At 38.9% G+C, this 23800-nt stretch overlaps 1 protein-coding gene across 2 annotated transcripts in view; it reads right to left on the reverse strand.

Annotated features, from left to right (window-relative positions):
• Nucleotides 1-23800, reverse strand: part of FOLH1B (folate hydrolase 1B) — a 59694-nt gene that overhangs the window by 21452 nt on the left and 14442 nt on the right. Inside the window, exons 5-10 of one of the 2 annotated variants that reach the window (XM_036257860.1) lie at nucleotides 18143-18268; nucleotides 17028-17214; nucleotides 14456-14549; nucleotides 5301-5399; nucleotides 3808-3893; nucleotides 1508-1627 (exon numbers count right to left, since the gene is read on the reverse strand). In XM_036257860.1, the coding sequence (XP_036113753.1) occupies nucleotides 1508-1627; nucleotides 3808-3893; nucleotides 5301-5399; nucleotides 14456-14549; nucleotides 17028-17214; nucleotides 18143-18268 (712 nt within the window). Of the gene's footprint in view, nucleotides 1-1507; nucleotides 1628-3807; nucleotides 3894-5300; nucleotides 5400-14447; nucleotides 14550-17027; nucleotides 17215-18142; nucleotides 18269-23800 lie in introns of those variants that run through there. The other variant, XM_036257861.1, reaches the window with a different exon arrangement.

Genomic DNA, 23800 nt, shown 5'->3' on the forward strand with positions numbered 1-23800 from the left:
CTAGGGAAAGCTATTCAAACTTACTAAGCCTTAGTTTCTGCATCTGTACAGCAGGAGTAACAAAGTAAAGATACCTTGATTGTTGGAAGGATACAATGGAATACGATTTATAAATACAGCACTTTGTAAAAATTCTAAGTTGCCATTATTTTAAGTACGTAACTATATCACTTGTGCTTATTGAGAATGTGTATCCCTACACCTGTTGAGTCCAGTGTTTCATTTTTTCTCAGGTTTGTTAGTAGTATTATTCAGATTTCCTGTAACATTATTTCTCATCTTTGGCATGCACTAGAATTGTCCCAGCAATGTTTTGTACTTACCATAGGGAATCTTCTTACAAAATCATGAAAATCTTTGTAAGAATATAACACACTACTGAATTCATAAACTGTAAATTCAGGTTTCTATAGTTCTGTTTTCTAAAAATATAGCATAGCTAACTAGGGGGAAACATATAGAGCACATTTACACTTTATTTAAAGAAAGACATTGTGGTTTTATGAATTGAAAGCCAGAAATTTGAGTTTAAGCCTTGGTTCTCTGACTTTGCCACACACTAGCTATGTAACCTTGAGTGAATTACTTGATTATATAAAGCTTAGTTAGCTTAGTTGTAAAATGCAAAAAGAAATAACTAGGTAAACATTTCCCTGGTTGCTATTAGTTCAAAATAGATAGCACGTGAAAACACCGTTTCTCTAAGAAAATAAGTACCGTGCACACTTAACCTATTTTTTACCATTGTGTTTATTATTGCTAAAAAAAATATGGATCACATTTACAGCCCCAAGACACCTTGTTTGCAGGGTCAGTAAAGAGAGTAGACTTTTGCTCTCATTGTATAAAAATTATTTTAAAAAGCAACTATTTCAATTAAATTTTATTTGTTTTTTTTTATATGAAGATTCTAAAATGACTGAAGTATGTTGCTAACAGTATAACCCTAAATTTTGGACAGCAATCCAAAGCTGGGGGTTTGAGGATGCAGACACTGAATTTTTGACAGTATCCTATTAGTCAAGAAGACCAGTATTTTTCCGAATAAGTTTTGATCTCCTCAGTTACTTAGCACACTTGACCTGTGGTATGAGGCTGGAAGAGCCCGAAGAAGTTCTGCTCACAGTTCCCAGACCAGGAAGCTTTGGCTTATCACCTAATCCTGGTGTGTGCCCTTCTGTGAGGAAACCCATTTCCACCTTCTTAGTTGCTAAGAACAACCATTAACAGTGTAATTCCTTTATTTCAGATTATAGTTCAATATAAAAGTATCAATAAATATTAGTATATACACATAAACATGAATAAGCAATATAGTTAATAATTAGCATAAATAATATAGTCACAGTTCATTGAAAGCTATTCTGAGCTACTCATATGACAGTTTGCCTGTGTCCTCTCAGTTCACCCTCACACAAACCTGTGAAGTAACATTTTCACACGCACTCAACAGAGAACTAAGCTGAGACTCAGAGAAGTAGGTTTTTTACCTCTTTGTTTAAATTACCTTCTTTTTTCAGAATTCCAAAACTCCTCACAATTTCGTGAACTACCGCTGCTCCACTCTGAGGGTCAATGCCACCAAACACCCATGAGTCACGATGACCTCCAAGAATGACATATCTGTCTAGAAAGCATCATTGCAACATTACTTGTCACTCCAGGTAAACAACATAGCACACTGCAAATGACTGAAGAGCAGCTGAACTCAGAGCATCAAGACTCAAGGAAGCCCTGGCCGGGTTGCTCTGTTGGTTAGAGCTTCGTCCTCATACGTCAGGGTGCGGGTTCAATCCCCAGTCAGAATCAACCAATGAATGTGTAAATGAGTGGAACAACAAATTGATAACTCTTTCCTCTCTCTCTCTCAAATCAATAAAAAATAAGTAAAAAGACCCAAAGGAAGACAGCGACTTGTGTACACATTATATATTTTTTTTCTGATTTTGACATACAAAGAAAATATGAAAGTGATAAGCAAATTACAGTAATTATAGGTATATGTGTAATGATAATTAGGTATAAATTTATCCTATTCACTCCTCTCTTACTGACTCAGCACTGTTTCCAGTATTTTCAGATTAAGAGAACAAAATGGCCCCATACCAAGTTCTCCACTTCCTAGTCCTTCTATTTATTTTCAAGGTACAGGTCAAAGATTTCCCACCTTGCCCTGGCCAGTTTGGCTCAGCGGTTAGAGCGTCAGCCTGCGGTTCAGAGAGACCCGGGTTCGGTTCCCGCTAAGGGCACGTACCTCGGTTGCAGTTTGTCACTAGCCCTGGTTGGGTTGTGCAGGTGGTAGCCACTCGATGTGTCCCTTTCACATTGATGTTTCTCTCTCTCTCTCCCTCCCACTCTATCTGAACAAAAAATGAAAAAATGTCCTCAGGCGAGGATAAAAAAAAAAAATACAAGAGGAAAAAAATAACAAATATTTTCCACCTTTATGAACCATTCCTAGTTTCCAGGGTGGGAGAGAAATGCTTCCCCACCTAGCCCTCAGGGCAATCTTTTCATATCTGGAAGAGCACTTACCACACTTAAATGTATGGCTCCCCTCCCAGCCCTGAGTTCCTTGTCCTCACATGGTGTCTTTTTTTATCCTGCCATCCCCAGTGCTTAGCTCAGAGCTGGCAAAAATAGGCACTCAGTAAGATTCAACAGACAGGCAGTTATGTATTGTTTAGTTTTCACTGGAAACATATCAATATTTTCGATCACTGAAGGACAGCATTGGCTTCTTGTCAGAAACATATAGAGTTTAATTGGATCTGTTTTGCTAAAAACAAATAACCAAATAATTTCTGAAGAACTGAAACATAACGAAGTAAGACTTTTTATTAGATGTATTAATCTCCAGGTCATCTGAAATCCTATGGAAATCATGTGTCTAAACAGTTCATCAACGTCAATGAAAAAAAAAAAAAACTGCAAAAAAATTCATTAATTCAAGGTTACTTTAATTTTCTTTCTTTTTTTTCCCTTTATTGATTTGAGAGAGAGAGGAAGTGAAAGGGAGAGAGAGATAGAAACATCGATGAGAGAGAACATCAACTGGCCGCCTCCTGCACGCCCCCCACTTGGGATTTGGCCCACAACCTGGGCATGTGCCCTGACTGGGAATTAAACTGGCGACCTCTTGGTGCATGGGTCAACGCTCAACCACTGAGCCACACCAGCCGGGCTTGGTTACTTTAATTTTCTGAGTGATGTCTTTTATATAGATATTTAGAATTATCATGAAGATATATCCACATGCAAAACTATGTAGTAAATAAATCCAGAAAACTCGAGAAAACACCTATAATCCACCGCTCCTTGCCCTTCCTCCCTTTGATCCTCTAAGCCAGTGGTTCTCAACCTTCCTAATGCCGCAACCCTTTAATACAGTTCCTCATGTTGTGGTGACCCCCAACCATAAAATTATTTTCATTGTACTTCATAACTGTAATTGTGCTACTGTTATGTCTTAGGTGACTCCTGTGAAAGGGTCGCGACCCACAAGTTGAGAACCGGTGCTTTAAGCAAAGCATGCACATTTTATCCCCAACCTTGGTCATCTGACCAACCTAGCCCCACCATTTACTTTTCTTTCGTTCTTTCTTCCTTCCTTTTTTTTTTTTTTTTTTTTTTTTTTTTTACAATATATATCACAAATACAAAATTATTTCATACTTATGTACTTTGTGTCTACGTATGTTCCATTAGGGTAGAACATTGTTTTGCTTGTTCACCTGATAGTCCCAGAGCTCAGACCGGTACCGGGCACAGAAGACTTGTCCCTCTGATATTTGCTGATTGTCTCACCTGGTTCCACGGCTCCTCGGAGAGTTCCAATCACATTGCAAATCCTTGTCACTTTGTTGTTGGAATGGATGTGCATCCTGACTTTTCTGATGCAGACAGAAAGAACACTTTAGAAAAACACTGGCTAACAGACTACCACACAATCATACACAATTGTTCTTTTTTTTTTTCTTTAATTAAAAAATGGTTTCTGCCCGATGTGTGTGGCTCAGTGGATTGAGCATCATCTCATGGACTGAGAGGTCCCTGTTCGATTCCAGGTCAGGGCACATCCAGGGCACATCCCTGGTAGGGGGCACGTGGGAGGCGGCTCTCCATCCCTCTCACTGTAAAAAAACAATAAAAACATTTTAAAAAATACAAATTTTTTTAAAAAAGGTTTCTGCCCTGGCCTGTGTGTCTCAGTTGGTTGGGCACTGTCCCGTGCACCAAAGGACTGCCAGTTCAATCCCGTTCAGGGCACATGCCATATGCCAGGAATGTGAGCTCGATCCTGGGGAGGGGTGTGCAAGAAGCAGCCGATTGATGTTTCACTCCCACATCGATGTTTCTCTCTTCTGTTCTTTCTCTAAAAATCAATAAAACATCTTAAAAAACAATAAGAAAAAACTACTTGTTTGCCCCCATCTGTAATAGCCTCATTCTCTGATCCCCTTTAAAAAAAAAAAAGCCCGGCCGGTGTGGCTCAGTGGTTGAGTGTTGACCCATGCACCAAGAGATTGCTGGTTTGATTCCTGGTCAGGGCACATGCCTCAGTTTGGGGGCCAAATCCCCAGTGGGGGGCATGCAGGAGGCGGCCAATCGATGTTCTCTCTCATTGATGTTTCTATCTCTCTCTCTCCCTCTCACTTCCTCTCTCTCTAATAAAAAAAAAATCAATAAAGAAAAACATTTTTTTAAAAAAGAAAAAGTTTTTTTCCCTTAAAAAGAGTTAAAATAGCCTTGGCCAGTTTGGCTCAGCAGTTGGAGCGTCGGCCTGCGGTCCAGAGAGACCCAGGTTCGGTTCCCGCTAAGGGCACATACCTTGGTTGCATTTTGTCCCCAGCTCTGGTTGGGTCGTGCGGGTGGCAACCACTTGATGTGTCCCTTTCATGTTGATGTTTCTCTCTCTCTCTCTCCCTCCCACTCTATCTGAACAAAAAAATTGAAAAATGTCGTCGGGTGAAGATAAAAAAAAAAAAAAAAGAGTTAAAATAAAAAGAGTCTCATCCTGGCCAGTTTTTCTCAGTGGTTAGAGCATCGGCCAGCGGACCAAAGAGTCTTGGGTTTGTTTACGGTCAAGGGCATGTACCTCGGTTGCTGTTCAGTCCCTGGCCTTGGTCCAGGTCCTGCAGGAGGCAACCAATCAATGTCTCTCTTTCACGCTGATGTTTCTCTCTCTCTCTCTGTCTCTCTCCCTCCCTCCCTCCTTTCCTCCCACCCTGTCTGAAGACAAATGGAAAAAGTCTCCTCAGGTGAGGATTAAAAAAGAGAGAGAGAGAGACTCTCTTAACTGTGTAGAGAAGTTTCCAGTAAAGCCAGGACCAACGTTGTAGGGCACGTTGAGATTTCCTTTCCAGCTGCTATCGGGTGCTGCTGTCCCACCCATGTTTCTGTGGAACACAAAACTTATTGTTAGCTGAAGGAAACTTTGAAGTTACAAGTTAAAATGTCAATGAACTTGCTTTCTTGTGTGTCTGTTCATCAGAGCTTCTCTGAGTCAGCGACAGTGCAAAGTGCTTTGCATCTGATATGACATTTCGGTCCTTACTACAACCCTTACGAAGCCAGTGGTATCATCAGAGATGGGGGCACATGGCGGAGCGAGCTTAGGTAACACAGGAGTCCTGCAGACCAAGTGGTACAGCTGAGATTCAAACATTTGTTAAGAATTCAAACGCCGTGTTACCAATTTCCAGTGGTAAACCATGTGAAGCGTGCTCTCCAGGGCATACTCTGAAGAGACAGCTCAATAACAAACTTTTCGGGATTTTCCACCCATTATGTTACTTCTCTCACTGATGAATACATTCAAAATATGTATATGGTCATCATTTACAAAAGTACTTTTACACACATACATTAGGGAGAGAGGAAGAACAAGGGAAAGATTTCACTTCAATCAGCAGTCCCTGAAAGTTTCACACATTTTTTTTTCATTCAGAAAGGTGGGATTCAGACAGACCAGCCAGCACATGCCACCGGCCCTGGTTAACTCCTCGCAGGGGACTGAGAAAGAGATCTGATAATATTTATGGGATGGTGGGGTTCTTGCAGGTCTATTTCAACGCCTCCACCTAGACTGAATTAAGAACATGGATTGAGTCTGGCTTGTGTGGCTCAGTAGATTGATCATCTCCCATGGACTGAGAGGTCCAGGTTCAATCCCAGGTCAGGGCACATGCCCAGGTTACGGGTTTGATCCCCAGTAGGGGGTGTGCAGGAGGTAGCTGACAGATGTTTCTCTCTCACAGCGATGTTTCAATGTCTCTCTCCCTCCCTTTTTCTTTAAAAAATCAATAAAAACATTAAAAACAAACAAACAAAAAAACATGGATTGACTTTTTCTTGATCCGAGCATGGAAACCAAATGTACCTTTGCTAAGTAACAGCGGATAAAAGAATATATTCAAGACAAACTTGAGAGTGGAAAACATCAGTTTCCTCCTTTTTCTGTGCCTGCCTACAAGTGCTTGTTCCCTTCCTACATATTGGAGAACAATATGTTCTTCTTGACCTAGAACCTGACCTAGAATCGACTGCATACCCAATACTGAAACAATAGATAAGATTATCTGCTCATGAAAAAAGTAATTATAAATAATCGGTTTTAAAATGCTATATCGAGGAAGGAAAAATGGCGGCGGAGTGAACGGAGCTACACAGACCGTCTCCCAGAACCAAACTGGAATTACAACTATAACACAGACAAATCGACGGGAAAAACCAACAGAAAAGCAGCTTGCGAGGACCATACAACGAGGGACACTGACTCCATCCCGGTAGGCTTGCGAAGCGCGAGACGGGGCTGGGAGCGCACGGTCGGCAGCTCGGCAGCGGCCTTAGCTATAAGCGGCGCCCGCGGGTTACACCCCCAGGCGGCCCCACAGCGCAGCCGGGACAGAGGCTGAAACAGCCACAGCCACTCACCTTGGGCTCCGGCGGAGGGAGGGCACACTGGACTGGAACTGTGTCGGGACACTCGGGGTTTGGAGGGCGCTCAGAGCTTTGGCTGAGTGCAGCCACTCAGGACGGTAGCCACATTGCTCCTTCCCAGGGCTCTGGGGAGAGGCAGCAGCCCCTCCCTCGGAGATCCAACCCCACCCTGTGGGCCATTGAAGTGTTAATTGAGGCTCACTAACGACCAGCATCTGCCCCACCCTCGTGAAAGCCCCTTGGCTGAGCACCAGAGGGAGTTTTTCAATCAACGGACAACCCAAAACTCATCAATTAACCTAGACTGCTAGCCTCCAGGCAAAAAGCTAGAGGATAACAGTACCTTTCCTGGGCTGGCAACTTTAACCAGGAAAGTAAGACTTGACAGTGGTGTTCAACGCGGGTCCTCCCTCGCTCATCTAAACACAGGAGAGGGAGCCACAAACAGCAGAACACCAACACCCACAGGGAGAACTTGACAGGCTCCAAAGCCCACAGTGATAGCTAAAATGGTGAAACACAGAAACAGAAGCCAAATGAAAGAGCAAGACACCTCCACCGAAGATGAGATCAATGTGGAGCAATTAGGCATGTTAACAGAGCTAGAATTCAGAGCCATGATCTTGAGGAAGCTGAACAGCATGAGTAAGGACATAGAGACACTGAAAATAAGCCAAATGGAAATTAAAAACCAACAAGAAGAGATAAAAAATGACATATCCGAAATGAAAAACACATTGGAAGGTTTAAAAAGCAGAGTAGGGGAAGCTGAGGACCGGATCAGTGAATTAGAAGACAGGGTAGAAAAAATCAACCAATCAGAAAAACAAAAGGAAAAAACTATTAAAAAACAGGAAGACAGCTTAAGAGAACTATGGGACAACTGGAAACGTAATAATATTCGCATCATAGGAGTCCCCGAAGAAGAAGAAAAGGAGCAAGGGATAGAGAATATATTCAAAAAAATAGTGAGAGAAAACTTCCCTAATTTGGTGAAGGAAGAAGGCATTCAAGTTCAAGAAGCACAGAGAGTCCCAAGTAAGAAGAACCCAAACAGGCCCACACCAAGACACATAGTAATTAAAATGCCACAAATTAAAGACAAAGAGAGAATCCTAAAAGCAGCAAGAGATAAGCAACAGGTTACCTACAAAGGGAACCCCATAAGGCTTTCAGCTGACTTCTCACAAGAAACACTACAGGCCAGAAGAGAATGGCATGAAGTAATCAAAGTCATGAAAAACAAGAATCTGAATCCAAGACTACTCTACCCAGCAAGGCTATCATTCAAAATAGAAGATCAAATAAAGAGCTTCCCAGACAAAAAAAAGCTAAGGGAATACATTAGCACCAAACCAGCACTGCAAGAAATGCTAAAAGGACTGCTGTAAATAGCAGTAGAAATGGGAAGAAAAATAGAACCACACTAAACAAAAATGGCAATAAATAAGTACATATCAATAATCACCTTAAACGTAAATGGATTGAATGCTCCCATAAAGAGACACAGAGTAGCTGATTGGATAAGAAAGCATGACTCATCTATATGTTGTTTACAAGAGACCCACCTCTCCACAAAAGATTCACATAGGTTGAAAGTGAAGGGATGGAAAAAAATTTTCCAAGCAAATGGAAAGCAAAAAAAAGCTGGGGTAGCAATTCTCATATCTGATAAAATAGATTTCAAAATGAAGACCATAACTAGAGACAAAGACGGCCACTACATAATATTGAAAGGATCTATCCAACAGGAAGATATAACCTTGATAAACATATATGCACCCAATATAGGAGCACCAAAATATATTAAAAATCTTCTGGAGGACTTCCAAGGAGAAATCGACAACAATACAATCATAGCAGGGGACTTCAACACCCCGTTGACAGCACTGGATAGATCCTCTAGGCAAAAAATTAGCAAAGAAACAGAGACTCTAAATGAAGCACTAGACCAAATGGATTTCATAGATATCTACAGAGAATTACACCCCAAAACTACAGAATACACATTCTTCTCAAGTGCACATGGGACATTCTCAAAGATAGACCACATGATAGGACACAAACTAAATCTCTACAAGTTCAAGAAGATTGAAATCATATCAAGCATCTTCTCAGATCACAATGGCATGAAACTAGAAATCAATTGCACAAAGAACATGCAAAGACATTTCAACACATGGAGGCTAAATAGCATGTTATTAAACAATGAATGGGTCACCGAGGAGATCAAGGAAGAAATTAAAAACTTCCTGGAAACCAATGAAAATGAACACACAACAACACAAAATCTATGGGATGCAGCGAAAGCAGTTCTGAGAGGGAAGTTCATAGCACTACAGGCCTACCTCAAAAAACAAGAAAAATTTCTAATTGACTGTCTAACCTCACAACTTAAAGAATTAGAAAGCAAACAAAAAGAAAACCCCAGAGCAAGTAGAAGGAAGGAAATAGTAAAGATCAGAGCAGAAATAAATGACATAGAGACCAAAAAAACAATTCAAAGGATCAATGAAACAAAGAGCTGGTTTTTTCGAAAAGATAAACAAGATAGATGGACCCTTAGCTAGACTCACCAAGAAACAAAGAGAGAGAACCCAAATACACAAAATCAGAAATGAAAGAGGAGAAGTAACAACCAACACCACGGAAATACAAAAGATCGTTAACAACTACTATGAACAACTATATGGCAACAAATTCGACAATCTCAGCGAAATGGACAAATTTCTAGAAACACACAGTCTCCCAAAACTATTCCCGGAAGAGATAGAAAACTTGAACAGACCAATAACAACTAAGGAAATTGAAGAGGTAATCAAGACTCTCCCAGCAAACAAAAGCCCAGGCCCAGATGGTTTCACGGGGGAGTTTTACCGAACATTCAAAAAAGAACTAACACCCATTCTCCTCAAACTATTTCAAAAAATTCAAGAAGAAGGAAGACTTCCAAACACGTTCTATGAGGCCAGCATAATTCTAATTCCAAAACCAGAAAAAGACACTACGAAGAAAGAAAACTACAGGCCAATATCCCTGATGAACATAGACGCCAAAATCCTGAACAAAATACTAGCAAATCGGATCCAGAAATACATCAAAAAAATTATTCACCATGACCAAGTGGGATTCATTCCAGGGATGCAAGGCTGGTACAATATTCGCAAATCAATAAACGTGATACACCACATAAACAAAATGAAGAATAAAAACCACATGATCATATCAATAGATGCTGAAAAAGCATTCGACAAAATCCAGCATCCATTTCTGATAAAAACGCTCAGCAATGTAGGAATAGAGGGATCATATCTCAACATAATAAAGGCCATATATGAAAGACCTACAGCCAACATCATACTCAATGGACAGAAACTAAAAACATTTCCATTAAGAACAGGAACAAGACAGGGATGTCCACTTTCGCCACTCTTATTTAACATTGTACTGGAAGTCTTAGCCACAGCAATCAGACATGAAGAAAAAATAAAAGGGATCCAAATTGGAAAGGAGGAAGTGAAACTGTCATTATTTGCAGATGACATGATATTGTACATAGAAAACCCTAAAGACTCCATCAAAATCTATTAGACTTAATAATTGAATTTGGCAAAGTAGCAGGATACAAAATTAACGTCAAGAAATCGACGGCATTCTTGTACATCAATGATGAACTCACAGAAAGAGAAACTGAAAAAACAATCCCATTTACCATCGCTCCAAAAAATTACGATACCTAGGAATAAACTTAACCAAAGAAGTAAAAGACCTATTTGCAGAAAACTACAGGTCATTGAAAAAAGAAATAGAGGAAGATATAAAAAAGTGGAAGAACATACCCTGTTCATGGATTGGAAGAATTAACATAATTAAAATGTCCATACTACCCAAAGCAATCTATAGATTCAATGCAATCCCCATCAAAATACCAACGACATATTTCATAGAACTAGAACAAATACTTCAAAAGTTCATATGGAACCAAAAAAGACCCCGAATAGCCACAGCAATCTTGAAAAAGAAGAACAAAGTTGGAGGGATCACAATACCAGATATCAGGTTATACTACAAAGCGACTGTAACCAAAACAGCCTGGTACTGGCACAAGAACAGGCATATAGACCAGTGGAACAGAACTGAAAACCCAGAAATGGACCCAAGGCAATACGCTCAATTAATATTTGACAAAGGTGGCAAGAGCATACAGTGGAGTAAAGACAGCCTCTTTAATAAATGGTGTTGGGAAAACTGGACAGCTACATGCAAAAAAATGAAACTAGACCATCAACTTACACCATACACAAAAATAAACTCGAAATGGATAAAAGACTTAAATGTGACCCGTGAATCCATAAAAATTCTAGAAGAAAATGTAGGCAACAAAATTTCGGACATCATACGGAGCAGAATTTTCACTGATACATCACCTAAGGCAACAGAAATAAAGGAGAAAATGAACACATGGGACTACATCAAACTAAAAAGCTTCTGCACAGCAAAAGAAACAATCATCAAAATGGAAAGGCAACCCACTGTATGGGAGAACATCATTGCCAATGATGTATCAGATAAGGGGTTAATTTCCAGTATATACAGAGTGCTCATACAACTCCACAAAAGGAAGACAAAGAACCCAATTAAAAAATGGGCAGAGGAGCTGAATAGACACCTCTCCAAACAGGACATACAAATGGCCAAGAGACATATGAAGAAATGCTCAACATCACTAATCATCAGAGAGATGCAAATTAAAACAACTATGAGGTATCACCTCACACCTGTCAGAATGGCCGCCATCAACAAATCATCAAACAACAAGTGTTGGCGAGGATGTGGAGAAAAGGGGACTCTAATACACTGCTGGTGGGAATGCAGACTGGTGCAGCCGCTATGGAAAACAATATGGTGCTACCTCAAAAAATTAAAAATTGAACTTCCATTCGACCCAGTGATCCCACTGCTGGGAATATACCCTAAGAAGCCTGAAACACCAATCAGGAAGAATATATGTACCCCCATGTTCATAGCAGCACTATTTACAATAGCTAAGATCTGGAAACAGCCCAAGTGTCCACCAGTAGACGAATGGATCAAAAAGCTGTGGTACATATACACAATGGAATACTATGCAGCGGTAAGAAAGAAAGATCTCTTATCCTTTGAGACGACATGGAGGGACCGGGAAAGTATTATCCTAAGTGAAAGAAGCCAAGCAGAAAAAGACAAATACCACATGATCTCACTTATATACGGAATATAATGAACATAACAGTCTGAGGAATACAGTAGACCCAGACACATGGAAGTAGGGCACAGACTGACATCCCTCAGAAGAGGGGATGGGGGGTGGGGGGTGGGAAGAGATAAACCACAGAACTTATATGCATGTATGCATGACCAATGGACATGGACAACTAAGCCGGGGACAGGGTGGAGGGGGGGTGGGGTGGGGGGTGCCAATGGGGTAAAAAGGTAAAATATCTGTAACAAAAAAAAAAATAAAAAATAAAATAAAATAAAATAAAATAAAAAAAAAAACACAAAAAAAAAAACAAAAAAAAAAAAAATAAAAAAATAAAATGCTATATCAGGCAAATGCTTATTTTCCTTTTCCTATTTCACTACGGAGACAGAAATAATAAATATAATTTAAAATAATGTCCCATCAAATTTATCTATTTACAATAAAATTTCACACACAAAGCATCGATTAACAAGAATGGGCATTTTACACTGGCAAAAAGCTTAATCAACAGTTAAAACAGCAAAGAATTTAGTATGCATAAAAAGGCATAAAAGGTAAGTGAAGAAGCATATACATACATGCTTTGTTATACATAAAATATTTCTACAATAAGCCCGGCTGGTGTGGCTCTGTGGTTGAGCATCAACCCATGCACCAAGAGGTCGCAGGTTGGATTCCTGGCCAGGGCACATGCCCAGGTTGTTGGCCCAGTTCCTAATGAGGGGGAGGGGGCATGCAGTAGGTGGCCATTTGATGTTCTCTCTCATCGATGTTTCTATCTTTATTTCCCTCTCCATTCCTCTCTCTCTCTCTAAAAAAAAAATCAATAAAAAGTTATTTTAAAAGTATTCATACAATGATATATGATACATGTGACACTGAATGCCTTTGGGGTAAAGGAGAAACCTTTTACTGTATACCCCTTTGAATTTTGAACTATATAAATGTAGTTTTTTTTATGTAACTGCGATCACAATATACATTGTTTTGAAATCTGCTTTTTTCACTTAATAGCATAGCACATACATGTTTCTGTATCATTAAATTATCTTGTACAGAATGTTTTTAATGGCTTCCAGCACTGTTATAGCCAGTGTGTTTAAATATTTATCAATTATTAAAGATTTGTGTAGTTTTGTTTGTCACTTGTAGAAGTAATGTTAACATCACTTTCATCTTTTATTTTTTCACATTTATATTTTAAATATCATGACTATTTAGACTTTATTTATAAACATGTTTCGACAAAAGCATAATCCATGGTGCCCTAAAAATCCATGCCAACCCTGAATCCTAATCCATGTGGTAAAGCTAAGAGTCCCAAAGATAAAAACACCAGGAAGCTATCCCTTAATGTGCCCTCAAATTGGAGAGATCCCTCCAACTCTCTGACGTCAGGCTCCTCAGCTCTAAAAACGACAACACCGCACTAGGTTACATAAAGTTTTTTACAGTCACTAAAATAAAGCCATCAAGAATGTCTTCAACTAGATGAAAAGGGACGAAGCGGCCAGACGCAGTGGTCCCTAGCAATCCTGCTTTCAGAAGTCGGTGTTCCCTCCGGTCCTAAAGGGCAGGGCAGGCAGGAGAAGGCAGGGGAGAACGTGGCAAAGCCAGGTTAAGCAATAACACATTGGGAGACATTTGAATAAAGCAAGCATAGGGGGTAGACGAACAGACATGAAAATTGCTCTCAGGTCCTCCAAGAAGTAGACAGTAAGAGGATTAGGGGAGTAAGAGATTTAAAATAGCAGGGATGGAGGGAAGGCTGAGAAAGCCATTGGCCGGCTCTGCAGGTCTGAGAGGGGTCATGAGAAAGAGAAGGAAGGAAAGAGTGCTGGGCGGTAGCATCAAGTTGAGCAAGGCTGTGGGGGAGTCCTGAACCAAAACTTCCCATCAGAACAGCCCCGTGATTTCCATATGCGCCTGGTTTACATCCTGGATGCGCTGAGTCCACCCTGGGAGCCCCTGTGGGGGGCAGGGCTCTGACTCGGGGTGACCCGTTTCACAGCACAGCGGCTGCAGCAGTTCGTCAGCGTGCTCCCGCATCTGGAGATCTGGAAGGCTCATGTTCACGGCTGTCACACACTGCATACCAACATGTAGAGCAAACTCCAGGACAGAACCATGATTCTATAAAATGGTGATAAAATCGGCTGCTTCACCCACCTCAGAGAATTTCAATATCAAATAATAGAGATAAAAACCAGAAGTGGAAGTCTGCCAATAAAGAGAAGTAGGCCATCTGTTTGTTTCTTACAAACTTACTGCAGGAGCTTCTGTGCATCAAAGTATCCGATGGGATGAACAGGAATCCTCGGAAGGCCAACAGCGTCTGGGATTTCACGTCTATAAGCATATTCTGAAAAAAATGTTGAATATTTTTCTAATAAAAATTTGATCCTTTTCAAAATATTTTCTGTAAGTCATGTTAAACATATTTTCATATTGCATCTACTAGAATTGTTAACATAAAAAAAAGGCAATTTCAAATGTTAGCCAGAATGTGGAGTGACTAAAACTCTCATACATTGCTTGTGAGAGTGTAAAATTATACAGTCACTTTGGATAACTTCTTTGAAAAGCAATGTTAAACAGAAATGTGCACTATGCACAGCAATTCTGCTTCTCGGTAAATACCCCCCCAAAATGAAAACATATCGTATGTCCACAAAAAGACCTGTACCAATTGCTCATCATAGCCCCATTTATCTTAGCCAAGTACTGGACACAGTCCAGGTGTCTGTCAACAGGAGAATGAATGAATAGTAGAGTCCCACAACAGAATGCTACTCAGCAATTAACAGGAACAAATTACTAATACACTCAGTAATATGGATAAATCTCAAATCATTATACCGAGTGAAAGTGGCAAGGCATAGAAGAATACCTACTGTTTGATTCATTTTACATTAAGTTAAGAACCAGGCAAACTAATCAATGATGACAGACATCAGACAGTGGTTGCTTCTGAGGAGTGCAGTGAAAACAGACCAGAAATTTCCGAACTCATGGAAATGTCCTTTATTGTATATTGAGAAACATAGATGGAGGCAGTTTTTAAAAATTTATTGAACTGAACTCTTAGGATCTGTAAATTTTAGTGCATGTACACCCACATTCTGCCATTTCTTTAGTTTAAGAAAAATTGTAAATTGTCTACTAAAAACTTCACGATTATAAAGTCTATTTCTTTTTATGGGTAAAATAACAATGGTATGTTGCATGAAATTTGTTTAAAAATAGTCTAGAGTAATAACAATCAAAAGTAAATAAATAAAAGATGAACAGATAAAATAAGATTGACAAAATGTTGATAATTACCTCTTTCACACATTATATATTGTTATATATTATGTATATTACCTATATGACATTATGTATGTTAGAACTGTTCCATAATAAAAAGTATACACACACACACACACACACACACACATATACACATATACATATATATATATACACATATATTTTTTTAAAAGAATAGGGCACCAATGGGAATTCGATAAATATATGCCTCATAGGGATAACATGACTCTCCTTACTAAAATGCCATCGTTTAAATGAGAGAATAATCCACAGAAATATTCAAGTTACTCTCATTTTATGTCCATAGTTTTAGCTTTACATAACTAACAGATCTCGGGAGAAATTGCTTTATTTTTTAACTTGGGAATTTAAAAATGACGTTTAGTCCAGGTATGTTTATGTAATTTTATTATAGGATAATAGTTGCACTTAAAAAAATAATCTGTGACAATGTACCATGTTTCAAAAAGATTTACAAAGCCAAAGTTCATAAACTTTGGTGGAATCTACATTTTGGTAAAAAAATTTAAAAAACCCAGATGAAGAGTAAATATGGAAATGCCATAGACACTTTGGCAACCTATTGCATCCAAGTTACACACCTCAGTTAGTTTTAAACCACACAAACTAAATGATCATAGTTTTTTGTAGATGTCATCAAATAGCTAAGAACATTCAAGTAAATTAGCTCCCTTTGTTAATGATCTACAGTGAACAGGAGACTATTTCAGCACAAGACAAGCATGTGGATGCTGGAGCCAGACCACTTGACCTTGAACCCCAGGTCTTCATTTAGTGATGTGATAATCCGGGGCACACTGCTTACTTCTCCTAACCTCATTTTCCTCCTATCAAATAGAGACGATAACATTACTTACCTTAAATAATTGTTAATCATGTGAAGAGCTGGCGTTTAGGAAAAACTCTTGAAAGTTATATGATTGTCTTTATATAACAAAGATGCAAAAAGTGTCTTCTGGACTTTATGTTCTAAATGTTCCATCTCAGGGCATATAGAACTTCTGTTCTACTAACCATTATCCACAACTGTGAAATTCCCAAACTGTGAAAATCATACATTTGGAAGCAATTTACTTGGCAAGAAAACCTGATTTGATGTAAACTCATTTGACAGCGAAATTTGACTTAAGCAGATGCAAGTTTATTTATACTAGTTCTATAACCCAGCTCGGTATGATTATTCATACATTTTGCTGCAAAAATATTTATGTACTTGCTTTCTGTATTGTCCTAGACTTTGTGTGTGTTATGCAATGTATGGTATATGCACTGTATTACTTTAAAATATCTGAAAATGTCTGAGTTCCAAAACCAATCAGGCCCAAGGGTTCCAAACAAGGGGTAAAGGATCGGAACCAATAATGTTTAGAGTTCAAAATTCTTCCATTTATTTCTTAGATGCAGAGAGAATAAGAAAAAAAGACATATTTTGTTGTCAAAGGAAGTCCTTTAATAAAATCAATTAAAGTGTTAAGTCTCCTCCGATAATTAAGGCCTGATCACTCACCATTTGCTGGGTAACCAGGTGTGAGAGGGTCCCCCGCACCGTTAAGATTTAAGATATTTCCACGCTGGACACCACCTCCTGGAAGATTCCAGCCATCTGGATAGGGTGCCACCCCCGGAGCAAAGTAATCAGCAGGGTCTGAGTACAGAATGACTCCTTTGGCCCCCGCCAGCTGGGCGTTCTTAACCTGTGAAACACAATGTCTCTCTTGCTTCAGGTTGGTTGTTCCAAATTTGGTTATATTCTCAAAAGTATTTTTAAATAAGTAACCAAGCTCTTCATCTTTAATCTTTTATCATTAGACCTACAACTAAGAACATCTCACAGAGAACTGGCTTCCCCAACCCCCTACTACAAGCTCTAAAGTGTCAGCCCTCACAGAGCCTATGTGGATACAGCAATGCACAGGTAGCAAGTTCATGCTGTTTCCTTCTACTAGTCTAGAAGCACAACAAGCGAGCCAGATTCCCATTTTTTCTATGGCTGAAAGGGAATGTTTTTAAAATTTAATTTCCCCCTTTTTTTTTATCCTCACCCGAGGACATTTTTGCATTGATCTTCAGATAGAGCAGGAGGGAGAGAGGGAGGAAGAGAGAGAGAGAGAAACATCGATGTGAGAAAGACGCATTGAGTGGTTACTACCCACACTCCATGAAAGATAAATATATAGATCTATATATCTATATATCTATACAAATCAAGTGATAGTAACTTTAAAAACTGCTATGTATGTATAAATTGGTTTTCCTCATTACTTATAACAATTCATATTAAAATTTAATGTGGTAAATATTTTCAAAGTTAATATTTAAAACAAAGCCACTGAATCAAGGTTAACCACAAATCCAGCGCACACTTCTTTGTAGACCATAGGCATAATTTGCAGGTATGGAAAACTCTGCTCGATTGCCCCTGATCTATGACAGTGGCCACACTGCAGTGACCCACTTTTAAACCCCGGTCTGTAAGCTAGCAGAAGTGTCCTTCCTGTCAGGTGGGCATGTCACAGAACATGAGAGGATCATGGTCCCCAGAAAGTTTTAAGGATATGATTCTATACATATACGATACAATGCCACTTTACATTTATGGAGAACAAAAAAGAGAATTTTTACCTTATTGCCTCTGAAAATTTTCCCATATCTGGCAATCACAATCTTCCCAGAGCAATTGATTTTCATATCCCGCTCGAGTTTAAAGAAGTCTTCAGTTCGTGCATAGTTTGCATACACTAGATCACCCTGTGGAGACCACGAATGATTTAGTACATATAAGATGGGATACACAGAGGTTTCTCTGCATAGGGACTGTTTCACATCTTTGAAACAGGGAAGAGGCAAGGGCATGCAAGAGGGTCAGAATAGCACAAGCCTTAGGTAAGAGATTCAGAGAGAAAATAACTTGAATCCAGAAGTCAATTAGCTGGGACACGGGGGGTGGGCAGCAGAATGTATATATGTATATATGTAAATATGCACATTGCTGCACAGTTTGAAGGGGTCCAGGCACCTTAGGGTAAGAAGCTCTTGATGAGAACTTTATTCTCTTTGAAGTACATTCAGAAACAGTAGCATAATGGGTCTTCACAACCACTAGGTAAGGAAGAAACAAGGGACAGCATATACAACGAGACATACCAAAAAACCTAGGTGTGTCATAGGCTCTACCTCCCAGGTTCTCTACCTCCCAGGTTTGTGTAAGTGCCCTCAATGACGTTCACACAATGACGAAATCGCCAAACATGCGCTTCTCAGACTACTGTCACTCATAAAATGGCCTGTTAGATTAGATCAGTATTCTTCAAACATATTTTGCTCACCCACTTCCTAAATTGATTTTGAAAAACAATATTTTTAAGTTGACATCTAAAATTTTTTTTACCATACCTTAAGGAGCCGCAAATAATGAAATTTCCAGCATATTATAAGCATTAACGTTTTTGAGGCAATTTTACCTCACCTTTTATGTGTCCAAAAAATTTAAATACTATCATGATTTACTATTTAGCATCATCATTTAAAACAATACAAGAGCCCCGCTGGTGTGGCTCAGTGGTTAAGCGATGACCCATGCACCAAGAGGTCACCGTTCAATTCCCAGTCAGGGCACATGCCCAGGTTGTGGGCCCAATCCCCAGTGGGGGGCATGCAGGAGGTGGCCAAATGATGTTCTCTCTCATCGATGTTTCTATCTCTCTCTCCCTCTCCTTTCCTCTCTCTCTAAAAATCAATAAAGACAAATAAATGAATAAAATAATCAAGAATACTCACACTTCTCTTTAGTCAGTTTTATCATTACTTTTCCCCTTGAACTTGTATTCTGTCCCTTTACCCCCAAAACATTCTCCTCTAAAATAAAATAAATTTGTGCTGGACACTGGCATGTGCTGCCCAGACTTCCCTTCAGTGAGAGGTCCTTGCTCCAGCTGCGGGGAGGCTCTCTGCAGACAGCCTTCCCGTCTCTTGCTTAGGGTCAGCTACAGATAGCCTCCTTGCTCAAAGTCATGTCCTGTTTTAGAATGCCACACATTCAATGACTGATGGATGTGGAAGTAGTAAGACCTGGACATCTCAGTCCAACCCAGGACCATTTTGATGGGCAGTTCTGACTCCAGAGCTGCCCACCGCATCAGCTGATGGTGACCTTGAGCTGGCATTGAGGTGAAATGTCTCCCTCTGCTTGATACAGCTGTCTTCCTCTCCCTGCCAAAAATATCGATTCCAAGAGAACACTCCTTAATTAGCATCTAGTATGTTAAATTCCACTTTGGTGCCTGGGTATGCTTGAAAGTCTTTTATTAATCAGTCAAACTTTCCTTGATTAAGAATATATAAATTGCATTTTTAAACATATGTATTTCTTGTGGCAGGCTCTATGTGTTATAGAAAAATCTTCAGAAGTAAGTTATTATTATAATTATTAGTAGTATCCAATTGAGTCTAACAGTATCATTATAAATGTTTACAAATAGTACTTAAGCATAAAATTGTACTGAAATATCTCTCTTGATGCTATGGAATGTTTAAACACTGGGCCATGGATCTGTTACTGAATAAACTATTGCTAGAATGAGACAGGATAGCATCAGTTCTGTACACATTTCTTGTTGTTAGACATAAGTTCTCAGAAACCTTGGGATAGGAATGAAAAAGGTTTTGTCATGATATCTTCACTAAAATATTTAAATTCCTTCCAAGTTACAGCCCCCAACTCATACACGGATCTATTATCCAAGCTAATTCTAATGAAACCAGCAGGAAACTCAGTTAGGCTCATCTTTAATTTAGTTCAGTCATAAACCATTTGGTTTGTCAAATCATTTGTTATCCAGCTATTAGCATCTCTCACTCTTATGTCTTTGCTTGGAGCACCAGAGATTTTTCACAATTCAGAAAGATGCTTCATGTTGTTTAGAATGAGTGGGTGAGGTCCTTCATTAATACAATAAGAGAAAAATGACTGTAAATAAGGAGATGGGGACAGAGTACCAGCAGGATCTCACCACAGGCTAGTTCTCAATTCCATTTGAGAGTACATCGAGAAATTGATGCAACTCATCTCGTTAAAATGATCCCAAGTTTGCCTTTGAAAAGTCTTCACATATTCTAGCTTGAAGCCCCTGTCTTGGACGATTTCTAACATCCTATACTTTTATTTTGGTTATTGTTTTCCTCTTTGACTACATTTCTTATATCATGTGTGCAACAAATTTATTACAGATATTAAAATAAAGTTGTTTCCAAACTGATTCTAAGATTTGACAAATTTATTGAAGGTGTATTATTTTGTTATGTGCTCAGCAGTATTTTAGGAATTAGAGAAATGCCAAATCCTTGTCCTTGAAGAAACTTACTTTCATGTGGAGAACAGAGATAAGATAATAAACAATAAAGTTAAAAACTAAGTAAATTATACAGTATATTAAAAGGTGATAGGTGCTGTAGAAAAATTCAAAAAAGTTTAAATAGAGTAGGCAAACAGTGAACTGGTACTCAAGCAGGACAATTTTAAATTAAAAGAGAAAACTACATCAAACTCAAATCTTCTGCACAGCAAAAGAAACAACAACCCAAATGGAAAGGCAACCCACTCTATGGGAGAGCATAATTGCCAGTGATACATCAGATAAGGAGTTAATTTCTAATATATATAGAGTGTTCATACAGCTCAACAAAAGGAAAACAAAGAACCCAATTAAAAAATGGGCAGAGGAACTGAATAGACACCTCTCCAAACAGGACATACAAATGGCTAAGAGACATATGAAGAAATGCTCAACATCACTAATCATCAGAGAGATGCAAATTAAAACAACAATGAGGTATCACCTCACACCTGTCAGAATGGCCGCCATCAACAAATCATCAAACAACAAGTGTTGGCGAGGGTGTGGAGAAAAGGGGACTCTAGTGCACTGCTGGTGGGAATGCAGACTGGTGCAGCCACTATGGAAAACAATATGGTGTTACCTCAAAAAATGAAAAATTGAACTGCCATTTGACCCAGTGATCCCGCTTCTAGGAATATACCCTAAGAAGCCTCAAACACCAATCAGAAAGAATATATGTACCCCCATGTTTGTAGCAGCACTATTTACAATAGCTAAGATCTGGAAACAGCCCAAGTGTCCATCAGTAGACTAATGGATATAAAAGCAGTGGTACATATACACAATGGAGTACTACGCAGCTGTAAGAAAGAAAGATCTCTTATCCTTTGAGACGACATGGAGGGACCTGGAAAGTATCATCCTAAGTGAAACAAGCCAAACAGAGAAAGACGAGTATCATATGATCCCACTTATTTGTGGAATATAATGAACATAACAGTCTGAGGAATGGGGTAGTCCCAGAGACGTGTAAGTGGGGTACAGACTGACAATCTCCAGAAGAGGTGGTGGTGGGGGAGAGATAAACCACAGAACTTATATGCATGTATTCATGAACAATGAACATGGACAACAAAGCTAGGGACAGGGTGGGGAAAGGGGGAGGGGGTATCAGTGGGGAAAAAGGGAAACAACTGTAACAAAAATAAATAAATTATTAATTAAAATTTAAATAAATAAATAAAATACTTTAGCTTTAAAAAAACCCAGAAAAGTCTATTGAGAAGGTGACATTTGATTCTTTGCTTCAGCAAAAAGGTTACTTTTAGCTTTTTTATTTCTTTGAAAAACCAATGCAATGCCAATGCACTGTTATTGCTAGTATGTATGTCTAATTTATCACTGTTAGCCCCCTCAAAAGTTCATTCTTAATTAAAAAATTAAAAAGTTAAAAGTAAAAAAATGTGATTTCAGTGAATTGTGTTTTAGTGTAAGTGTCCTACTTGAAGCTTATTCATATTTAATATCACCAACTTTGGGGAGACTACTTCTTTAAATGTCTGTAAATGTTGGCTCTATTTTGATACATCTGTAGTCCTCACAAAGCAAATTATAATAAAAAAGGGACTAAAGAAGACAGTTTTAAAATGACAATATATTTTGAAAATGAAAACAAGTGTGATAGATATGCAAGAAGTCACTGTGAATTAGAAAAAAGCTTTGTTTTCAGACAATGACCTTGTAAAATTTACACTGCACCATTGTTCTGTGACTGGAAATAAATACAATCTTGCAGTGTTATCCTAGAATTTTCCATTTCTCTCAAGCTTCCATCTTCCTGCTCTTGTTAATGGAGACAGAAGTGAGAGGCAAGACCAGTGATTCTTAAAGCATGGTTCTTGAGCCCTCAGAATCAACACCACAGGGGACCTTGGAAACAAACTCTCAACCTTCACCTATGACCTACAGAAACTCAAGGGGTAGAGACTAGAATTGGAGTTTTATAAACCCTCTGGATTATTTTGATATGTGCTGAAGTTTGAGACCCCTAGAATAGACCCTATTTTATGGACATTGTCACATCACTAATTTCAGATAGGCTAAAGTAAAACCCAGTAATTCACATTCAAAAGGATTCAGATGAAGATCCAAAAATCACTGACAGGGAAATACATTAAGCATACATACGGACATACATAATTTTATTTTTTAAATCCTCACCTGAGGATTATTTTCCATTTATCTTCAGATAGAGTAGGAGGGAGGAAGGAAGAGAGAGAGAGAGAGAGAGAGAGAGAGAGAGAGAGAGAGAAAGAGAGAAACATCGATGTGAGAGAGACACATCGATTGGTTACCTCCCATACACCCCTGACCAGGGCCAGAGATCAAACTGCAACTCTTTGGTGCGTGGGCTGACACTCTAATCACTGAGTCACACCGGCCAGGGCAACACACACACATAATTTTAAAAAGTGTTAACACTCCACTGGCTGGGTTACAGGGGGTGCAGTGAGGCACACCAGCCAGCAAGCTCATCTAATATTTGAGCACAGACAACAATCCCATGCAGAATCACATGCTCCTTCTGTCCTCCCATTAATCTGGAAGAGTTTAAGTCTACTTGAAAATTGTGAGTTAATAATATCTATGACTCTCTTATGAGTAGAATAATTCTGTCGAAGTTCAAAAAATTTTTAGGCAATTTTACTGATTATACAGTACAACCCCAAACTAATGTGGATATAATTTTCCCCTTATAACATTATCTTCCCATCCAGAAATATAATCTGTATCTTTATACATAATATTTTCACTGCTCAATAAATTTCAGTGTTCAACTAGATCACACTCATTTAACTTTAAGATTTTTAGAGTGTATTTTGTATTTTATGGTTATTTTATTTATTTTTTATGTCTATTTTAAATTAAATTTGTTACATTTTCT

The sequence above is a fragment of the Molossus molossus genome, unplaced genomic scaffold (genome assembly GCF_014108415.1).
Source record: "Molossus molossus isolate mMolMol1 unplaced genomic scaffold, mMolMol1.p scaffold_m16_p_13, whole genome shotgun sequence".
In the NCBI taxonomy this organism is placed as follows: Eukaryota; Metazoa; Chordata; class Mammalia; order Chiroptera; family Molossidae; genus Molossus; species Molossus molossus.